Source organism: Sorghum bicolor, chromosome 1 (assembly GCF_000003195.3).
Source record: "Sorghum bicolor cultivar BTx623 chromosome 1, Sorghum_bicolor_NCBIv3, whole genome shotgun sequence".
In the NCBI taxonomy this organism is placed as follows: domain Eukaryota; kingdom Viridiplantae; phylum Streptophyta; class Magnoliopsida; order Poales; family Poaceae; genus Sorghum; species Sorghum bicolor.
The window spans coordinates 4,031,204-4,049,304 of NC_012870.2; the positions used below are offsets into that span (position 1 = coordinate 4,031,204).

An 18,101-nucleotide genomic window follows, 5' to 3' on the forward strand; every position below is an offset into this window, starting at 1 on the left:
TAGAAAAAATAAGACTCCAAGTCTTATTTAGACTCTAAGTCCACATTATTTGAGATAATAAATAACTTTAGACTCTATGATAAAGTCTGCATTGTAATTGTAAGTGCCCTTACAGTGGCGTGAAAAATCACCGCCCCCCACTGTGACGCAGAAGTGTATTGCAGTGAACGGAAAGCTATGTGACGAGCCTAACATTAAATACCAACCAAACAACTGTCTTTTTTTTTCTCTGGTTGCCTAATTAAGCTAAGCTTGACGAGTTAAGGTCTTGTTTAGATCTAAAAACTATTTGGATTTTGACATTGTAGCTTTTTCGTTTGTATTTGATGATTTTTATCCAATTATAGATTAATTAGACTTAAAAGATTCATGTCACAAATTAAATGCAAACTGTACAATTAGTTATTTTTTTATTTATATTTAATGTTATATGCATATGCACTAAGATTCAATGTAATAGAGAATCTTAAAAAGTTTTTTCTATTTTGGGGTCGAGCGAACAGGCTCCAAACAACCTCCTTCATTTCTAACATTCAGCTACATTTGGTAGAGACATGGATTAAAAAACGTTTCAATCAGATTCACTCAAGAAGTATTATCTATGATTGGCTGGTAGGTTAGACTTTAAATAAAAAAATATATAAAGAACATATAAATCATTTTTTTATAAAAGAATTCAGAATTTTTAGTGGGCGTACAATCCATTTGAACTGAAAGCTGACTTTTGGGCGTTTCCACGTAGACAAAACTCGCGGAACGGTTTCGACCATTTCTGTCTGAGATTGAAACGAACCGGGAAGAACATTTGGCAGCGTTCGTGGCCTTCCGCGTGCGAAACGGAACCGATCCTCACGTCCAAACTAGACACAGCCACGAACTAAAGCTCTGAAGCTGAAGCCTAAGTGAACTGTGTGAACACCGGCGCCGATGCAAGCAGATCATGACCAGTGGGCGATCGCTGTCCTGGAAAAAAAAACGTAGTTAGAAAAAACTGGGAAAATATATATGTATCGCTTGGTTTCTAAGCTTATTTTGGTCATATATGCCTACTTTTATTTTATTCTACCTTATTACCAGACAGGACCAATGCCCAATAATCGCGAAGCCAAGGTCTCACTCTCATCCACGACCACGCTGCAGGGATAGAGACCATGGAAATGGAACTCTCGCCATTCATCCGTATGTCTTGGATGGGTCCATTTCGCTCTCCCGGCCATAACTCCTGTGCTTCCAAAGCAGCCGTCTCACCTCTCGACTTCCTCAGTCATCAGTCAGTCAGTCCTCACACAACCGTCGTCGTCGTCGCTGCTGGCAAATCAGCAGCAATCGTGGTGCATTGCCGTTCGGATTCATTCATCAAATTATGCAGCTTGTTTGGAAGATAAAGAAAGAACATTTTACCCCTTTCCTCTCCAGTTTGAAGATTAAGAGCAGTAGCAGTTACAAAAGTACATATCCATACAACAGGTAAAAAGAAGCAGGTGTACTTTATACTACAGTCAAGCACCACTAGTTTTTTTCTTTCCCTGCTAAAAGATTACACAGTAACCGTGCACCTAATCACCTGCAGTTAGCAGTGATAGCTGCTCTCACTCAGAGACTCATCAGACTGCTGCTGCGGCCTTCACTTCACTGCCCATTGCCATCCAACTTGAGCTCCAGAGCAAGAACAGCAACGAACGGAGATCTTGACACGTATACCAAGTCAAAACCGAGCGTTAGCTCACTGTGTGACGACAGTGTGAGTGTGGCTTCCTCGACCTCGACCGAGTCAACGCAAGCGCCAGGCCCCCGGCCGGCGGCCGCCATGGACACCAGCGCCTGCGTGCGGCGCGGCGCGGTGCCCTATGCGCCTACTGCTTCCTCCCGTTAACCTCGCTCTCCGCCTCCGCCGTCTCCTTGGGCCGCTTCAGATCCTCCGCCTCCGCCTCGGCGGCGTCCGCGCTTTCCCTGAACTTGGCGTAGATGTCGCCCTTGTAGAAGTTCCATGTCCGCCACACCAGCACCAGCGACACGAGCGCGCCGGCGACCGTGGCGGCGGTGATGATGAGGAACGACTTGCGGAAGCACTCCACGCCGATGCAGGTCTTGTCGCCGGCGCCCACCAGGGACCCGCCGTGCTGCTTGGCGGCCTCGACGTCGTAGAGCGCCCCCGCGACGCGGACGTTGAGCACGTAGGCGCCGATGGGGCTGGCCACGGACCCGAAGTTGTAGAGCGTGGAGTAGTACTTGAGCCCGAACACCTCGGAGATGATGGCGAACAGCAGCGGCCACTGCGCGCCGAAGCAGAAGCCGATCACCACGGAGGACACGTAGAGCGACTGCGGCACGCCGAAGGCGATCAGCAGGTGGCCGACGCACGAGAGCAGGAGCACCAGCGTCAGCATCAGCGGCCGCGGGAACTTGTACCGCGCCAGGAACACCTCCGACGCGAACCCGGCGGTGACGCGACCGGCGTAGTTCCAGATGCTGATGAGGGAGACGAAGGTGTTGATGCTCTTGGCCGGGTACCCCAGCGACTGCCCGATCTGACCCATGTTGTCGATCGCCGTCAGCGTGCCGCCCACGCCGCAGATGGTGGCCAGGAACAGCACCAGCATGTCCACGCTCACCAGCGCCTGCAGGATGGTGTAGTCCTCCCCCTGCGCCGGCGGGCTGAACATGTGCCGAAGGCAAGACCCCAGGCAGCTGCTGGAGCTGGACGACGGCCTCGACGGCTCGGCGGCGGCCTCTGTCGTTCCCGTCGTCATGCTCTGGCTCTGAGGTGGTGCTGCTGCCAGCTGCAGCGAGGCTGGTTTCTCCACGGTCACCGTGGGGGGCTCGCGGAGGGACTCCTCCAGCTCCTTCTGGATCTTGTACTCCTGCTTGACGACGACGGCGAGCGGCAGGAACAGGACGAGGAGCAGCGCCGCGGCCGAGACCGAGTAGGCGGCGTGCGAGAAGTTGACCTGCCTCTGCACGACGATCATGACGAGGAGGTAGGCCGCGAGCGCGATGGAGATGTAGAGGAAGCAGAAGAAGGCGTCGTTGCTGGTGGCCGCCGATGCGCCCCGGCGTCGGCTGGCGCGCGGGTACGGCATGATGCGGACGGTGTGCACGAAGAGGATGGAGACGGCGGCGGGGAGCCAGGCGATGAGCAGCACGAGCGACTTGGCGTCGTCGCCGTAGATGGCGAGGTAGAGCTGCGTGAAGATAGCGCCGCTAAGGCCGACGAATCCCTTGAGGATGCCGAGCACGACGCCGCGGTCCTCCGGGAAGTTCTTGACGCAGGTGACGAGCGCGCCGGTGTTGGCGAAAGACTGGGAGTTGGCCCCAACGCAGATGTAGATGCACATGAGCCAGACGGGTGGCCTGGCGGTGCGCCCGTCGATGGCGAGGTAGATCATGAGGTAGCCCACAAGGTTCATGGCGGCGCCCATGGCGAGCACCACCCACGGCGGCGTGACCTCGTTGATGAGGCCCGAGATGACGCCCACGTTGGCGCCCAGGTCCTTGAAGAAGGAGAGCGTGTTGAGCGTGCGCTGGTCGTACCCCAGCGACGACTTGAGCACCTTGGAGTAGATGCTGAAGATGTACGTCGCCCCGGACGCCGACAGGATGAGCAGGCATGCGAACACCATGAACCAACGGCCCAGCACCACCTGCCGCACGAACCGCGCCGTCAGCACCTGCGGGCCGCCGGCGGCGCCGGACCCGGACGCGAACACCATCGCGCGCGCGCCAAACTAAAGCTCCTCCCCGTCGTTCTCGTCGGCGGCGGCTCTCTGTTTTGCCGCTTCTCTGGCCGGGTGAGTGGCAGAGCTCGCGCGCCTGTGCAGTATATAAGCCAAAGGGAAACGGCCTGCGCTGACTGTGACTCGCTGGGCAATGGGTATGTGGTACTCTGCACTGCAAGTAAGGCCTTGCTGAGACCCGAAATGTTTTTGATTTTGACACTGTAGTACTTTCATTTTTATTTGACAAGCATTGTTCATCACTGAGTAACTAAGTTTAAAAGATTCGTCTCACGATTTACATGCAAATTGTGCAATTAGTTTTTGTTTTCATCTATATTTAATGTTCGTGCGGAAAGATTTGACGTGATGGAAAATCTTAAAAAGTTTTTGTTTTTGGAGTCAACTAAATGGACCAGTGGAGCAGAGCCGCCCAGAGCATGAGCATCACTACCCATACATACCACAATTCCACAAATTCATCTTTTTTTAGAATGATTCCGCCAATTTTAGACAGGATTTTTGGTGTCTAGTGAGACTGAGAGCCTACACTGCACGTGTTAAGCTCGAGATTCTATCTCTCTGAGCAGATTTGCTTTGTCACAGCCCACAAGTCACAAGCTATCCCAGAGCAGCCAGAGGTTAGTGTGTGTGGCCAAATTATTTGTCACCTCACTCCTCAGTCCTCCAGTGTTGAACCGTGGACCATAAGTACATTCCATGGTCCTCAGGGAGGATTACCGTGGATCATAAGTGTTGAACAGTGAAGACTTGCCTCTTCACTGTTCTGCCCTGGTCTTCAGGAAATGGATTACCGGAACAGACAGCTTGCCTGCGTCTGTATAAAACATGGGTGGGCGGCCATGGTTCTTGAACCCAAATTCTTGAAGACCCTCCCGCCTGGTCAAGGTCTCTGATGTGCAGTTGTCATAGATTAATCACAGATCGATGCGTTGCGTGCTTCGTCGAATCGACGACCCTGACCTGAGAGTTTACTGTGAGGATTTAGGAGGACCAATGAGAGCGATCTCTGTTGACTAAACAGAGTGTGTGTGACTGAAGCGTGCACTGATGCTGATCTTGCCTCCTTGCTTATCCAAAACGGCACCCAATTCTAGAAGAAACAGTCTTGTTTTCGTTTAGTAGAAAAGAGACAGCTTAAGCTGAGTTGGAAAATGAAATCGAATATAGTATTAAGTCAGGCTCGCTTAGTTATAGATATCCCAAGAGATGGGACCGGCGTGTGAGTGATGACATTTCCATGTTCTCCTTTGGTGGGTCAAACCAAGACAAGAGGATTCTCCCTGTCCAATGAGGCACAATTTTTGCTTCCTTAGATTGGTGATGATCAAGACAATGTTAGAATGATTAGAGAGGTAAAAGACTGGCTCCAGCCACTGCACAACTGTGCCACGTGGGGCGAATTAACAAACCAGAGATAATCAGTAGAGTACTGAACCGATGATCGATCCTGTGGTTAACCAAATAAACAAAGTGGCCACGTGTCTGTAGCGTGATTAGCTCCTTCGTGTGAGGGCACCGAGGTGATTAACAACATATAAAATGTTGCACACAAATTATTTGAGTAAAAACAAAGTGGCAGCGTGTGTCCCCGTGCTTAGGAAACTGCCATGCCCATCCCTTTCCATGTCTCGGTGTACCTTGTGGACTTTGGAGCAAAATGCTGAGGCAGCCACTGCCTTGACAAGGAGGCAACAAGATTGTAGATATATAAAAGTTGATGTGTGGCAGTTTGATCTAAAATAATGGAAACATGGTAGCATGCAGTGCAGGTATACAATATTTAGTTAGGGAGCAAAGGCATCTGCCGCTTGCCGTCACAACTCACAAAACTCTAACGGCTACTGACAGTTACTAAATCATGACCGCTAAGGCGCTAACAATGTGTCTGCTTCAGTCGAAAATTTCATGTTGAAAAAATAAATACCTTTATAGTTTCAGCGGTAAAAATTAAGGATAAGTTTAACTTATGATAAATATAGATGAACTTATATTTGCGGTAGTAATATTATGCATCAAGTATTCAAGTGTGAGCATTTTTGTCAAGGCTTGAAAATGGCCTGCTTGTGTCACTCATTTATTGAAGGACCATATGATTTAGACAGTCTCAACCAAAAAAATAGGATGTTTTATATGTCATTAACTATAATGCCAACTAAGCAAAATGGTGATGTGATATTATAATTAAGAGAAATAGAGAAGGAATTTGTTTCTCATATAAGAAACTAACAAAGATTGAAATATATGTGAGTATGTGACAACTAGATGATAGGAGAGAAAAAACAGGTGCTTGGAAAAAAATTATTTTGAACAAACCATCCATTACAAATATAATTTTTTTTGTATAGTGTTTATATAACTTGGCAAGCATGAAAACTGTCTCATAGTTTTTGCTTTGGATCTAACTTAGAATATGTAAAAAATAGTTCACTAAATCTTCAACTTAGTAACTAGAAAGAGACCTAAAAAGAACTAGTAAGTGATGCAAGAAGAGAAGTATGATAAGAAGTTTTTGGGCTCTACATCCCGAAGTTCCCTTGTCAAATCAACTAATTGTAATTCCCCTTAATTTCTATGCCAACTAGGCTATGAATCTAGTCGATCCCTCCATCCTATATAAGGTGTAACCACTTCTGATTCAAAGATTAAAAAATATATTAAATTTTCTCTCTATTAATCGATGATACAATCCACAATTAGCTATTAGGTGTTTCCATAAGATGCGGTATCTCTAAGTTAAAAAAAAGATGCGGTATCTCTTAGACATATTTTGCCAACTCGAATATATGTGTCTCCATAGATAACTATCTTATTTATACAAAAATATATTTTTATAGTCTTTTGAAAAAAATATATTTATGTTTATAGTTGTTTTATGATAAATTACGAGTTAATGAGACAAATACATATGGGCTTATATTTGCGGTCAAGGTGGTATACAGCAGCTTAAGTATTCAAATAGGAGCATATTGTTGTCAAGGTTCAAAAAATGGACCGACATCAGAGACCGGTTCCAATGTTCTCACTGCACTTTTAACGTTGTCATATGTACCATTAGTCTATTATACACGCTTCACGTGAACACTCATGCAGTGGCAAAGCTAGAGCAAATTAGAGGAGATACACTTAGCTTGTGGGTTGCATAAACATCTTCCATATATAAAAAATACATATATAGTGAAATTTTGAACCTACTAACTGTTTTTATAATTGGGGGGGTGGTGCATTTACACCCCCTAATTTACATATAGCTTCGCCCCTGCACACATGTGTGGCTCACCGATTACCAAGTCAATATCTCTGTATCCCAAGTCAAGTATGTTAATATATCAGAGTAAAGTATGTAAAACTCCAGCTTGCTAACGGTGTCACGAGAAGCTAATAACCTTTATTAACAGTAGCAACTAGAAAAAAGTGTCTCCTGATGAGCTGGGTTATACAGTAGTATATATGCATAGAGTAATAGCGTGCATGGTAAGGGCAACACACGTACACCGAGATGGGGACAACCGGACAACCGATACACAAGTATCCAACAACAGTTTATATTTCTTTGGGTACCCTATTTCTTTTGTGCAATGCCAGCTCTCCTTGCTGTTTTATTAAACTATTTAAGCTAATTACACTTAAAATAACCGTGCAAACAAAAGCATATTTCTTGGGCTTGGTAGATCACCCCAAACAAAAGGATAAAAAAAAGTCTATGATGATTCACTTAATTGTAAAACAAAAATATAAGTCTCATACGGTGCTGGGATGCGATGATGATGACAACATTGTAAAAAAAGTGAAGTTAGAGAGTAAAGAGAGGAGAAGCAGGGGATAAATAAAAGTAGTGCATAGCCAAGAACCAATACTATAATAGAGTATTTGGTTTGAAGAATCAATCCATTCTAAACGAGGTAATACATCATGAGCCTATCTCTCAAGTTTAGTGAATGATTTCATTATTCTACCAGTAATTATTGATTTATCAGGACTGAGGTGGTGATGATTATATCAACAGCTTTCATTCCACAAACCAAACAAAAAAATTAGAACAATGAGATAATGATGATGGACTATTTCATTCCACAAACCAAGCACCACCTAAGTGTTCAAGTTTTGGCCATGCTTGGGTCCTTTTCTAGCATGTATTATTCTCTATGCCACCTTTCGAGTCAAATCAAAATAACCCATAATTCAAATCTACAAACTTTTAACTTAAGTTTTTTTATTTAAGGTCAAATTTGAAAATTTTGGATGCAATATCCTAACTATTAAAAAAAATGAACATATACACTTGAGCACTTGAAGATGCCCAATTATTTATTATTTTATTTTATTCAAAGTAAGTATAAACATAGACATCAGCTAGACTACACATTTTTATAAAAAACAAACGTGTACACCTTTAAGTGACTAAGGCGGCATTTGGAAGGACTTCTAGAGGCTCCAGCGGCTCCTCGAACTCATGAGTTGTTCATGGTACTGTTCACCGAAGCTATTTCTCTATTTTCTTTAAATAAACTAGTGACCAAGAGGAGCCACTGTTTTTTGCTCCTCCAACTTTGGTTCCTTAGCTACTGTAGCACAAAGCTAGAGCTAGAAAAAGGTGCCCAGCCAAACAAGCTTTAAGTTAGTAATACAGGCATCTATGTCAATTTCACCATGATGAACCTAAAACTACAAGATTGATGTCTAAGTCTGAGATAATAAGTTACAAAAATATAAAAAAAAGGTGAGGAAAGGTCGTATAGCTAAACCCTACGAAAAAATATATTCTATCATGGACCACAATATATGTCAATATCCAGATCGGCAAAGTGTTCCTTGTTAATAATTAATGAGCACACGAAACTTGTTTAATGTTTATGCATGCATTGCATTGTCACACTCAGCTCGTGTTAGCTTTACTTTAAACCAATAAGCCCACGTCAGCACTCGCCGAATAAAGCTGAACGAAAAACTCAAAACTTGTTATTTGGCTCGGCTCGTGGTGGACTCAGTTTAGCTCGGCTTGTTATTATAATGAGCCGAGTCGAGCCGAGCCGAGCCAAGATTTTAGCTCGTTAGCTATAATAAACCAACTCACAAGCTATAATTTCAGAAAAAAGAATCATCATAACTTGTATTAGTTTTGTATTACTTCATATCTTATACTTTATAAATGGTTAGTATGTTAGCTCATATAAATATTTTGCTCAATTTAAGACTATTGGATTTTTTGTATTATTACTATTTTTATGCTTTAGATAAATACAAATATTATATTTGTGTACTTTTTATACCTAGCTCACGAGTTTAACGAGTCAGCTCGAGCTCGTAACGAGTCGAGCGAGTTGGTTTTTTGGCTTATTAAGATAATGAGCTGAGCCGAGCTAGCTCGTTATCCTAACGAGCCAGAACGAACCGAGCCGAGCTAACTCGTTATATAGCCTTGCTCCCAGATAAGCATATCTTGCTCGCGTAGTCAGCGTGCTTGACTTGCATCCACTTATTGCATGCTTTCACGCTTCGTTTATGCTTTGACCCTTTTTTTTCAAAACATAGTACAGTTGCATATTTGGCTTCCATGCATGCATCATCGAATATCGATGATAGATGTTCTGTATCACCATGGATCGTGCACGTCGACGCCACGAGATCTCCTTCCAAGGAACGTGCATGTCAATGCCAAAGAAGATATCCATGAATGATGGCCAAGCTCTCAAAAAAACAGTCAAAAGTGCTGAAAGTGAAAGGTCATACTCTCCCATCCACAAAAGAATGCAGTTATCATATTTTGAGGAGTCAAACCATTTAAATTTTGACTAAAATTATATAGAAAGTACTGTTGCTTATGAAACAAAATAGGTGTCGTTAGATTAGTTATAGAATATATTTTTTATAATAAATTTATTTAGAGACATAATGCTAATAGTATTTACTATAAACTTGGTCAAACTTGAGATAGTTTGATTCACACATTTCTTATAATTGTATTCTTTTATGGATGGGGAAGTAGATCGCATTCGTACTTGAGTGTAACAAAGTCATATGTTATCTTTCTTTCAAGAGATGGACTCATATATAGGTTACCCTTGCTTCAATTACAGTAAACCAGGACACTTTTCTAAGGAGTGTCCTTATCCGAAATAGTATAACCCCACCTTTCAAAAGCCACCTACGAGCCAGCAACCGCAAGGCCAGAGCAAGAACATTGCTCAAAATATGCAGAATGCCCAAAAGGGCAAACCAGTGAGGAAGACTGGGCGAGTTTATCACACTGAGGTGGAGGCCATACTGGAAGGCGAGCCGATAATGATGGGTATGTTTTCTGTCGCTAATCACCCTGCTCTCATGCTCTTTGATTTCGGAGCATCACACACATTTATCAATCGAACATTTGTGGTGAAGCATGAAATACCTATCGGGAAACCAGGGACAACTTCTTTATACAGTCGCCCGGGGGATGACTAAGCTCTAAAGAAATGGTTTACTAAGTGCCTGTCGAATTTGGTGGGCATAGTTTCCCCACCAATATGATTATTCTTAAGGATCAAGATATTGATGTTATATTAGGCATGAACTGGATGTCACAACGAGGAGTAGCAGAGACCCGTGGGTGGGGTCTGTGAGTTGTGGATATTGTGTAGTATTACTAAAGTTGTTCCATGACCTATGGTTTGTAATAATACTTCACTTAAGTTCTACGCTTATGAACAACGTTTTGTAAATTAAGTTATGTAATGCTTCCGTATTTTTACTCCAAAATGTTACTTTCATATATATACTGTTTGTGATGCTACAATGTCTCTGGAATGAATGATCCTGGTGTTAATGTGGTCACTCGCTATCCCTCAAAGGCGAGAAGAGGAAATTCTCGTTAATTGACCATTAAATGTGGTAAGGACGAGCATTGTCTACACGCTGAGGATAGCGGTGGATTGAGTACCCTGAGGTACTCATCGGACTTCTTGAGTAGTTAGTTCTTCAGCACCACCGTTAGAGATCTTTGGGACAATGATACGAGAGATCGGACCACGCCCACACACGTTCCACAGCTACAACCTCAGATGGAGTAGCAGCGAACCCAACATATCCACTGGAGTAGAATCTTATATGTGCACGTATCTATCTACTCTGATCTTTTTTATCCACATGACTAAGATCTTTTTTGGTTTGGTAGTTACAGTTAGGAAATGCATGCATGCCTGCAAAAAAAATAAAATATCAATGCTTGACACTAGGAGATGAGCTGATGAAACATTCTCAATAAAATATGAATATTTGAACAGAGGCGGGGAAAATAATTTTAGCCTTCCAACTCTAAGGTGGACGTGATTTGATTCCTTTAATTTGTCCTATGCATTTGTCCTCAACTCCTCATCGTCCAAACACACTGTTTTTTGCTGAATAGTCCGAGTGATGAGAGACAGAAAGCACAGTTTTGTGCCTAGCGGTTTGTTTTTTCATGGCACGCCTACAAGTTGAAGTTGGGCGAGCACGCCCTGCGTACACCCACCAATCCACCATCTCTACTACCATGACTTCGTTCTCACAGTCACAGAACAAATCAAAAGCTAGATTCTATTCTGTTTTCTTTTATTTTTCAGTGTATTTACAGCTACTCATTAAGTCAAGTTCTCTACACTTGTCAAAAAAAAATCAAGCTCTCTACAGAACCGTACCATATTCTGGAAAATGCAGAGGGCGGCCACCAGGTCGAAAGTGACAAACATCGATCAAGCACGCATATAGTAGCAATATTATAAATATCGAATTCGGCACATTCAAAAGGCTGATCTCTTTTGGAGCCATGAAATTGACAGAGATGCATGTCCGTTTCACCGGAACATGCATGCCCATTCTGCAAAAGTGAAGCTAGGAAACCACGTCGATTGCCAAAAGTCTGCGCTTGGCAGCATCATGGGGTTGCTTTCCTCCCTTCCTCTTGTCTGCTGCATATATGCAGCACATGCTATGGTCCTAGTTCTTTAACCTCCACATTACCCCATATGTTACAATACTCTTTTATTTTATCCTTTTAACCATGTGGTCATATTTGTGAACAAACAGGTAATGCTTCAGTTAACTACTTTCTCCTATCACAAATATAAGTTTATCTAAATCTGTCTTTAAGGCAATTTTCTTAGTTTGACTACCAATATCTATTTCAGAATGGATGGAGTACAAACCTAGATGGATATATATTTCCTGTCTGAGGATGTAATAATAAAAGCTAGGAAACGAGCTCTGCATGGTATTTCATCGCTTTCCCAATTCCCATAGATAGATAATAAACTAAATAAAATGAGACGATAATCATCATATTTATTCATATAAAATAAGAAACAAAACGTAATTTTCAGGATGAGGTAGAGAGGTTCCACATTAGCCAGCCGCCACGCACTTTGAGCTGACAAAATTTCAGCGCACGACGGCACGAGTCGGCACGCCAAACAAACAGGGTGAACACGGCTTCGCCAAACGTGCGAACGGAATAGAGGCGGCGGCTAGGCACCAAGCGTGTGACGACAAGGAGATGCCATGGGCACGGGCGTGTGCAGCAGGAGCACGAGGGAACTACTAACATTTTGTTTAGTTTCTAAAGTAAATTTTTGAATCGTATACATGGAATATTAAATATAAATAAAAATAACTAATTATATAATTTATTTATAATTTACGAGATAATTTTTTTATTTAATTAATCTATGGTTGGATAATAATTTATAGTGATTAAATTTAATTTTTTCTGCGAACTAAACAAGGCCTAAAGCAAAATGGAGATTCTCCCCCGTTCCGTTTGTACTGTGCGTCAAAAGCTAGCTAGCGCCCCCGCCCTTTCTTTTGCGAGCAAAAAAATCGTCCCTTTTCACCTTCCACTCTATAGAAATCTTCATCTTGTGTTTGGTTTTGGTTTCGAGGTAGTTAGTCAGTCAGTCATGGCCACAATCTCGGAGGACAGTGATGCCTAATTGCGATTTGCAGACCAGAGAAAGATCATCAGACTGGTGGTGGAAACAATGCAGAACACTCTGACAGACAGGCAGGATCATAGAATATCCTTTTTGGCGTCATCTTGCAACGTGTCTCTCCAACGTCTTCTGGAAAGAGTTCCAACTTCAGACCCGTTCAGCACATTTCCAGCTCTAGCTTCCGAGATCTAAGATTTTCTAAATTCTCTCGATGTCTTTAGCTTCAGATCTAAGATTTTCTAAAGCTATAAATACTCAGCTCCAAAAACCAAAATAGATCCACAGAGCTCTCCAAACAGGACCGATCCATGGTCGTAGGATCCATCTAGCTATGGCAGAAGACGTGGCTGCTTCAGATCCAGGACAAGAAGTGGGAACCAGATCAAAGGCGAGAGCGATGGAGCCCTGCAGGTCCAGCTGAACAGTCGGTGCAAACACTCTGCAAAGCAACAGAAAAAGGTAGCGCTACCAGAAGTCTGCATAAAACAAGCACTCGTGCAGATGCTCCTCAGCTCAGTCCAGAGAAGAATAGAAAACCATGGATTTGAGATAGGTGATCGGCCTAACCGGTGACCAGATTCGCAGTAGTACAAGTCAGAGCAGGTCTCTGTCCGAGTGTCATCCCTGTATGGCAATTGGCAAGAGCTTGACCAGCTACAGGGCTCTGGCTGCTGTGAGCTTCTAGACAACGTTCACACTTGGCACAGAATCAGATGATGACCTGAAGCTGATGACCCGACAGCGTCAGCATGTAACTGTCAGTGATCGGGTTGAACAGTAGTACAGTACGCTCAACGAAACAGGGCTGCCCAGCATTTGTAGAAAAGCACTGTGTTTCCTTCACTTAAGCCTTGTTTAGTTCCACCCAAAAGCCAAAAGTTGTTCAAGATTTCTCGTCACATCAAATCTTACGGCACATGCATGAAACATTAAATATAGATGAAAAATAACTAATTATACAATTTGTTTGTAATTTGCGAGACGAATCTTTTGAGCTCAGTTAGTCTATGATTGAACAATAATTGTCAAATACAAACGGAAACCCAAAAACTTTTCACCCCAACAACTAAACAAGGCCTTATTGAGAGGTCACGAATAATCTATCTATCTGTAACACAAGATGTGAAACCTCGAACGGTTCAGGTTCAGGTACAGAACACGTTGCAGACACAGGGCTGGAGGTTTGGGACGGCCTTCAGAAACGAGTCCTGACGGTGGGCGGTGGGTGGACAGGAGGGCGCTATTATCGCTGTCAGGTGTCGGCAACAGCCCTGCTTCTAGATTCGCCATCAGAAAGAAATTCGAGGTGTCTTCTACTTCTATGGCCCCAGGTTGATCCTTGCGTGCTTGAAAAAGACGTAGAAGAGGATGGCCGACGACACGAAGAGGCTCAGGAGCACCAGCCAGATCTGCCACACTGCACAACAGCACAAGTGGATAGAGCAAGGCCCGTTTACAGAGACACGGCCAAACAGACAGACAGACAGACAGACAGACAGACAGACGTGTACCTTTCCATTCGGGAGGGACGTCAAGTTTTGTTATCTCTGCTCCCCATTGATGTGAGGTGGAGATTACTACCCTACAATATCAGAAGACGGTATCAAGTATCATAATAGTGCATGAATCATATCAACAGTGCAAGGAGGAGGATCATGCAAAATCCAGACATGTTGAGTTTGAGTAGCTGTGGATAGATGGATGTGGTCATGTGGATGACTGATTTTTGCTTGTCCCATTGGAAAACCCTGGTGTATTTATGGTGGACATGGATGGATATGCAAAGTAGTCCCATTTCGTGAGTTCGTAGCCTATTTATTATCTACTTTTCATTCTATTTTGACAACAGAGGGCCTAATGACGAATCCTGTCGGAATGCAGGATTGACTACTCTTTCAAGGTTCCCTTCCCTGTGCTACACAACAAGACGCTTCTGTCCTGGTCTCCTGGATATATCTACTAGTAAGTAATAAGCTGCTTAGTAATGCTAACCTATCAGTTTGTCTCTTCCTTTTTGCAACAAAGAGAAAGGTTACCTTTCAGTAGGACAAAATTCAATGGAGGAAACTGGGAAGCCAAGATGAACCTTCTTGCTCCAGTGAGCAACCTCCATCTTCTTTATTTCCACGGCGCAAAAGTCACCATCACGATTTCCTCTGAAAACAGGGTGAAAATTATATCCATATTAATAGCACCTCGCATAAAAAGGAAAATCAAACCCTGGTTGTCAAGTATTGACAGATTCAGACTACAATATTAATGTAAATTTTTAAAGGCATGTAACTGGGATCGCTAGTAGGATAAGTTCCTTTTTTGAAAGAAGGAAACAGAGCAGGTATTTTGAGATTTCAATAACAGTTCGTTAAGCCTGCTAGTAGCATAACTATTATGTGTTGACTAGCTAATACTTTCTTCAGTTGATTGGACGCGCTTCAGGTTAGGTGGCCACTATTTATCTGCAAATGGTTGCATGTTCGTAAATTTTCAGAAATACACAGCTACACAGATACTTTCAGCCACTGTTATCATAATATACATAAAATTTACAATAACACAGATAATGTTTTCAGCTCAGCAAAGTATACAACAAGGACAGTTTGATGCCTTTGATGCAAACAAATATGAAGAAATTGCTTAAATTCTAGGAACATAAAACTATTTTGAGTACTTTCAAAATTTCCAAATACAGGTGTTCCTAGCAAAGGAAAAACGCTAGACAGAAATGTATTTGCAGACTCAATGCAACAGCCGGCATCTCATCCACTTACAGTGCAAGATATTTCCCATCCAAGCTAATTGCGAGTGTGGAAATGGGCTTTGCTGAAAATCTTTTGTAACCGATTCTCTTCCAATTACTTATGTCCACGGCCATAGTCCAAACGTCATGACCTATTTAAGAGACAAAAACTGAACTATAGCTGGCTGCTGGTGCACTTCTCCAAATTCATTCAAAGGATTACCTTTTACAAGTGTGCAAAACAGGAAAGGTTTGGCTCCATCCCTAGAAAAGCGGCAATACTCAATCTTCTCATCCTGTAAATAAACAGAAGGAAAGAGAAGATCAGACGAACATTTCAGTTTCAACTATCATGACAGGCTATTACGGCAAATTATCATACTGTACCAAAGATCTTGTCAAATTGATTAGTGGAGCCCCCTCATCAATGTTCCATATTCTTGCAGAGCCATCAATGGATGATGAAACTAAAAACTTTGAGTCTAAGCTACATGAGAAGGGGACAAGCACTGTGTCAGGATCTAAGGTTAAAGAAATGAATTTAGGCTCTTTGGCTTGCAAAAAAGTAACCAATGTGTAGTAACCCTCTCTTCTGAGCAAGGAATTTTAAGACAAAAGCTATATTAAAACTACCATGATACTAGGCAGCTAGAAGGTTTATTATGTGCATTGTACCAGAATCCTATATCTAAGTAGCCAACACAAAGCATGAGGTAATAAATTAATAATGCATGCATCAATTCAGCAGGAAATAGGGATATTTTTTATGTAATAGCAACATAAGCATGCTTCCCCATTTCTTTTACCTGATGTCCATGTCACAGAAGGATTTGTGAGCTTTAGGTTCGTCCAAAATCACATTGAGACTTGGCCAATGAAATATTCTGAGACGCCCATCCTGTCATTGTGAAATAGGCTAGTAAATTGTAGATGTAACATTCAAAATTTTAGTACACCATATAACAAAAAAAATGTACATCAGTTTAAAGTATGTCATAACTCTTGAACAAAACTTATTTCGAAAATTATCACCATATGGATGATCAATACATCAAATAAAAATGGAACTCATATCATATCGTTAATTCAGTAAAAAAAAAAGTTCAAATTGAAAAATGGAATTACAAGAATGAGCTCATACCTCACCACCAACAGCAAACTTAGCACCATCAGTGCTGAATGCTAAACATTTTTGAGGCCCAACACATTGGAGAGGTGAAGCATCTCTTGAAATAAGGTGAATACCGAAGTCTTTATAAACAAGATTAAACACCCTACAAAAGTAACAGAAAGAATAATAGTATAGTGGATTATTTTATAGTATGAAAAAGAATAAAGCCAACGAAAAGAAGTGATCCACATATAGAAAACAAAGGGCTATTTCTGATATTACAAGAAATGCAGCTAGATACACTCTTCAAAACATTCTGCATTACAAACCTGAAGAATGTCTAATTTAGCATAGGGGAAAACAACTTCAAAGTTCAAACTACTAGTGAAGTTTTTTTTGAAAGTAAAACTACTAGTGAAGTTCAGGTATGTATGCAGGCAGGCAGGCATGAGGTGACAGTTCAATCCTTTGCCCATTCGAACCAAATGAACCCAACAATGTCCAAGGCATATGCAAATTTGAAGTACTATAGCAACTTGTTAATTTGTTACTGACAAAGTTCATCAGCGAGTTAGCATCTACAAGGAAAAATTCGTACTAGAATTCTAGCATCAATCAACTAGGAAACACAGTCCACCTGCAGCCTTTGGCGGTTGCACAAACGAGCTCCCGGCCGCCAGGGTGCACGGCGATCGCGCGCGGCGCGTCCGCTGCGTCCTCGCCCACGGTGACCCTCGCCTGCAAAACCACAAGCAAAGCAAGCGCACGCGCATAAGCTCAGTTCGCGATCAGGCCGGCGCCGGCCTTCCAGGGTGCACACGAGGGAAGCACTCACCAGGGGCTCGGACTCGTAGGCGGCGAGTGCGGATGCCTTGGCGTCGAACTCGAGGACGTCGACGAGCGGCGGGGACGAGGCCGTGGCCCCGCGGGCGAACGCCACGAGGAGGCGGGAGAGGCCGGGTGGCCAGCCGTCATCGTCCCGCCGCCGTATCCACGCCGCGCAGGCCACCTTCCCGACCGCACCCTCGCCGCCGTTCCCCGCCATAGGGACTGGTCACTGGTGGGCGATGGCCTTGGTGCGTGCGGTTCCGCAGCTCTGCTCACTGCTCTGCTTGCGTTGGCGGTTTGGCGCTTGCTTCTTTGTAGGGAGGAGACTGCGGACGGGACGAGGGAGAGCGGGCGGCCGCCGCGGCGCCAGGCGTTGGGCGGAGGGGAGCCAGGGCGGAGTGCGCTGCGCCACGGAATCGCCGCCAGCATCCAGTGCGGATATGCTCGGGCCGGCTGCGCGCGGCGCGCCTGCATCTGCATGCTCTGGCGCAAGCTGACGTCCGGTTGGTGCATCGTGCGAATCGGCCGGCCTGTGCATGTGTACACCCATCTCCCTTTAACTAGAACAGGCTGTTTTGAAAATATTGTGATTGTTCTGGTTTATCAAATGCAAATAACTGAATAACGGTGAAAAATTAGTGGTTAAGCTACCTTTAGAGATGAGCTGGAGCGATGTTGTTTTTTGACAAGGGAGCGATGTTGTTTGGAGCTGCTCATGTAAGCTTGCTGAGACTGAGAATAATTTTGAC

At 43.6% G+C, this 18,101-nt stretch overlaps 2 protein-coding genes across 2 annotated transcripts; both read right to left on the bottom strand.

The window, feature by feature from the left end:
• LOC8081237 lies at positions 1,381-3,823 on the bottom strand. Its single transcript, XM_002466232.2, has one exon. It carries the CDS (start codon positions 3,708-3,710, stop codon positions 1,854-1,856), a length of 1,857 nt encoding a protein of 618 aa, XP_002466277.1. The 5' UTR covers positions 3,711-3,823; the 3' UTR covers positions 1,381-1,853.
• LOC8081238 (SEC12-like protein 1) lies at positions 13,675-17,696 on the bottom strand. The gene is made up of 10 exons (XM_002466233.2): positions 17,360-17,696; positions 17,162-17,262; positions 16,555-16,687; positions 16,220-16,311; positions 15,801-15,900; positions 15,637-15,709; positions 15,445-15,565; positions 14,713-14,832; positions 14,188-14,258; positions 13,675-14,093 (listed from the first exon to the last, which is right to left on the bottom strand). The coding sequence occupies exons 1-10, from the start codon at positions 17,567-17,569 to the stop codon at positions 13,996-13,998; spliced, it is 1,119 nt and encodes a 372-aa protein (XP_002466278.1). The 5' UTR covers positions 17,570-17,696; the 3' UTR covers positions 13,675-13,995.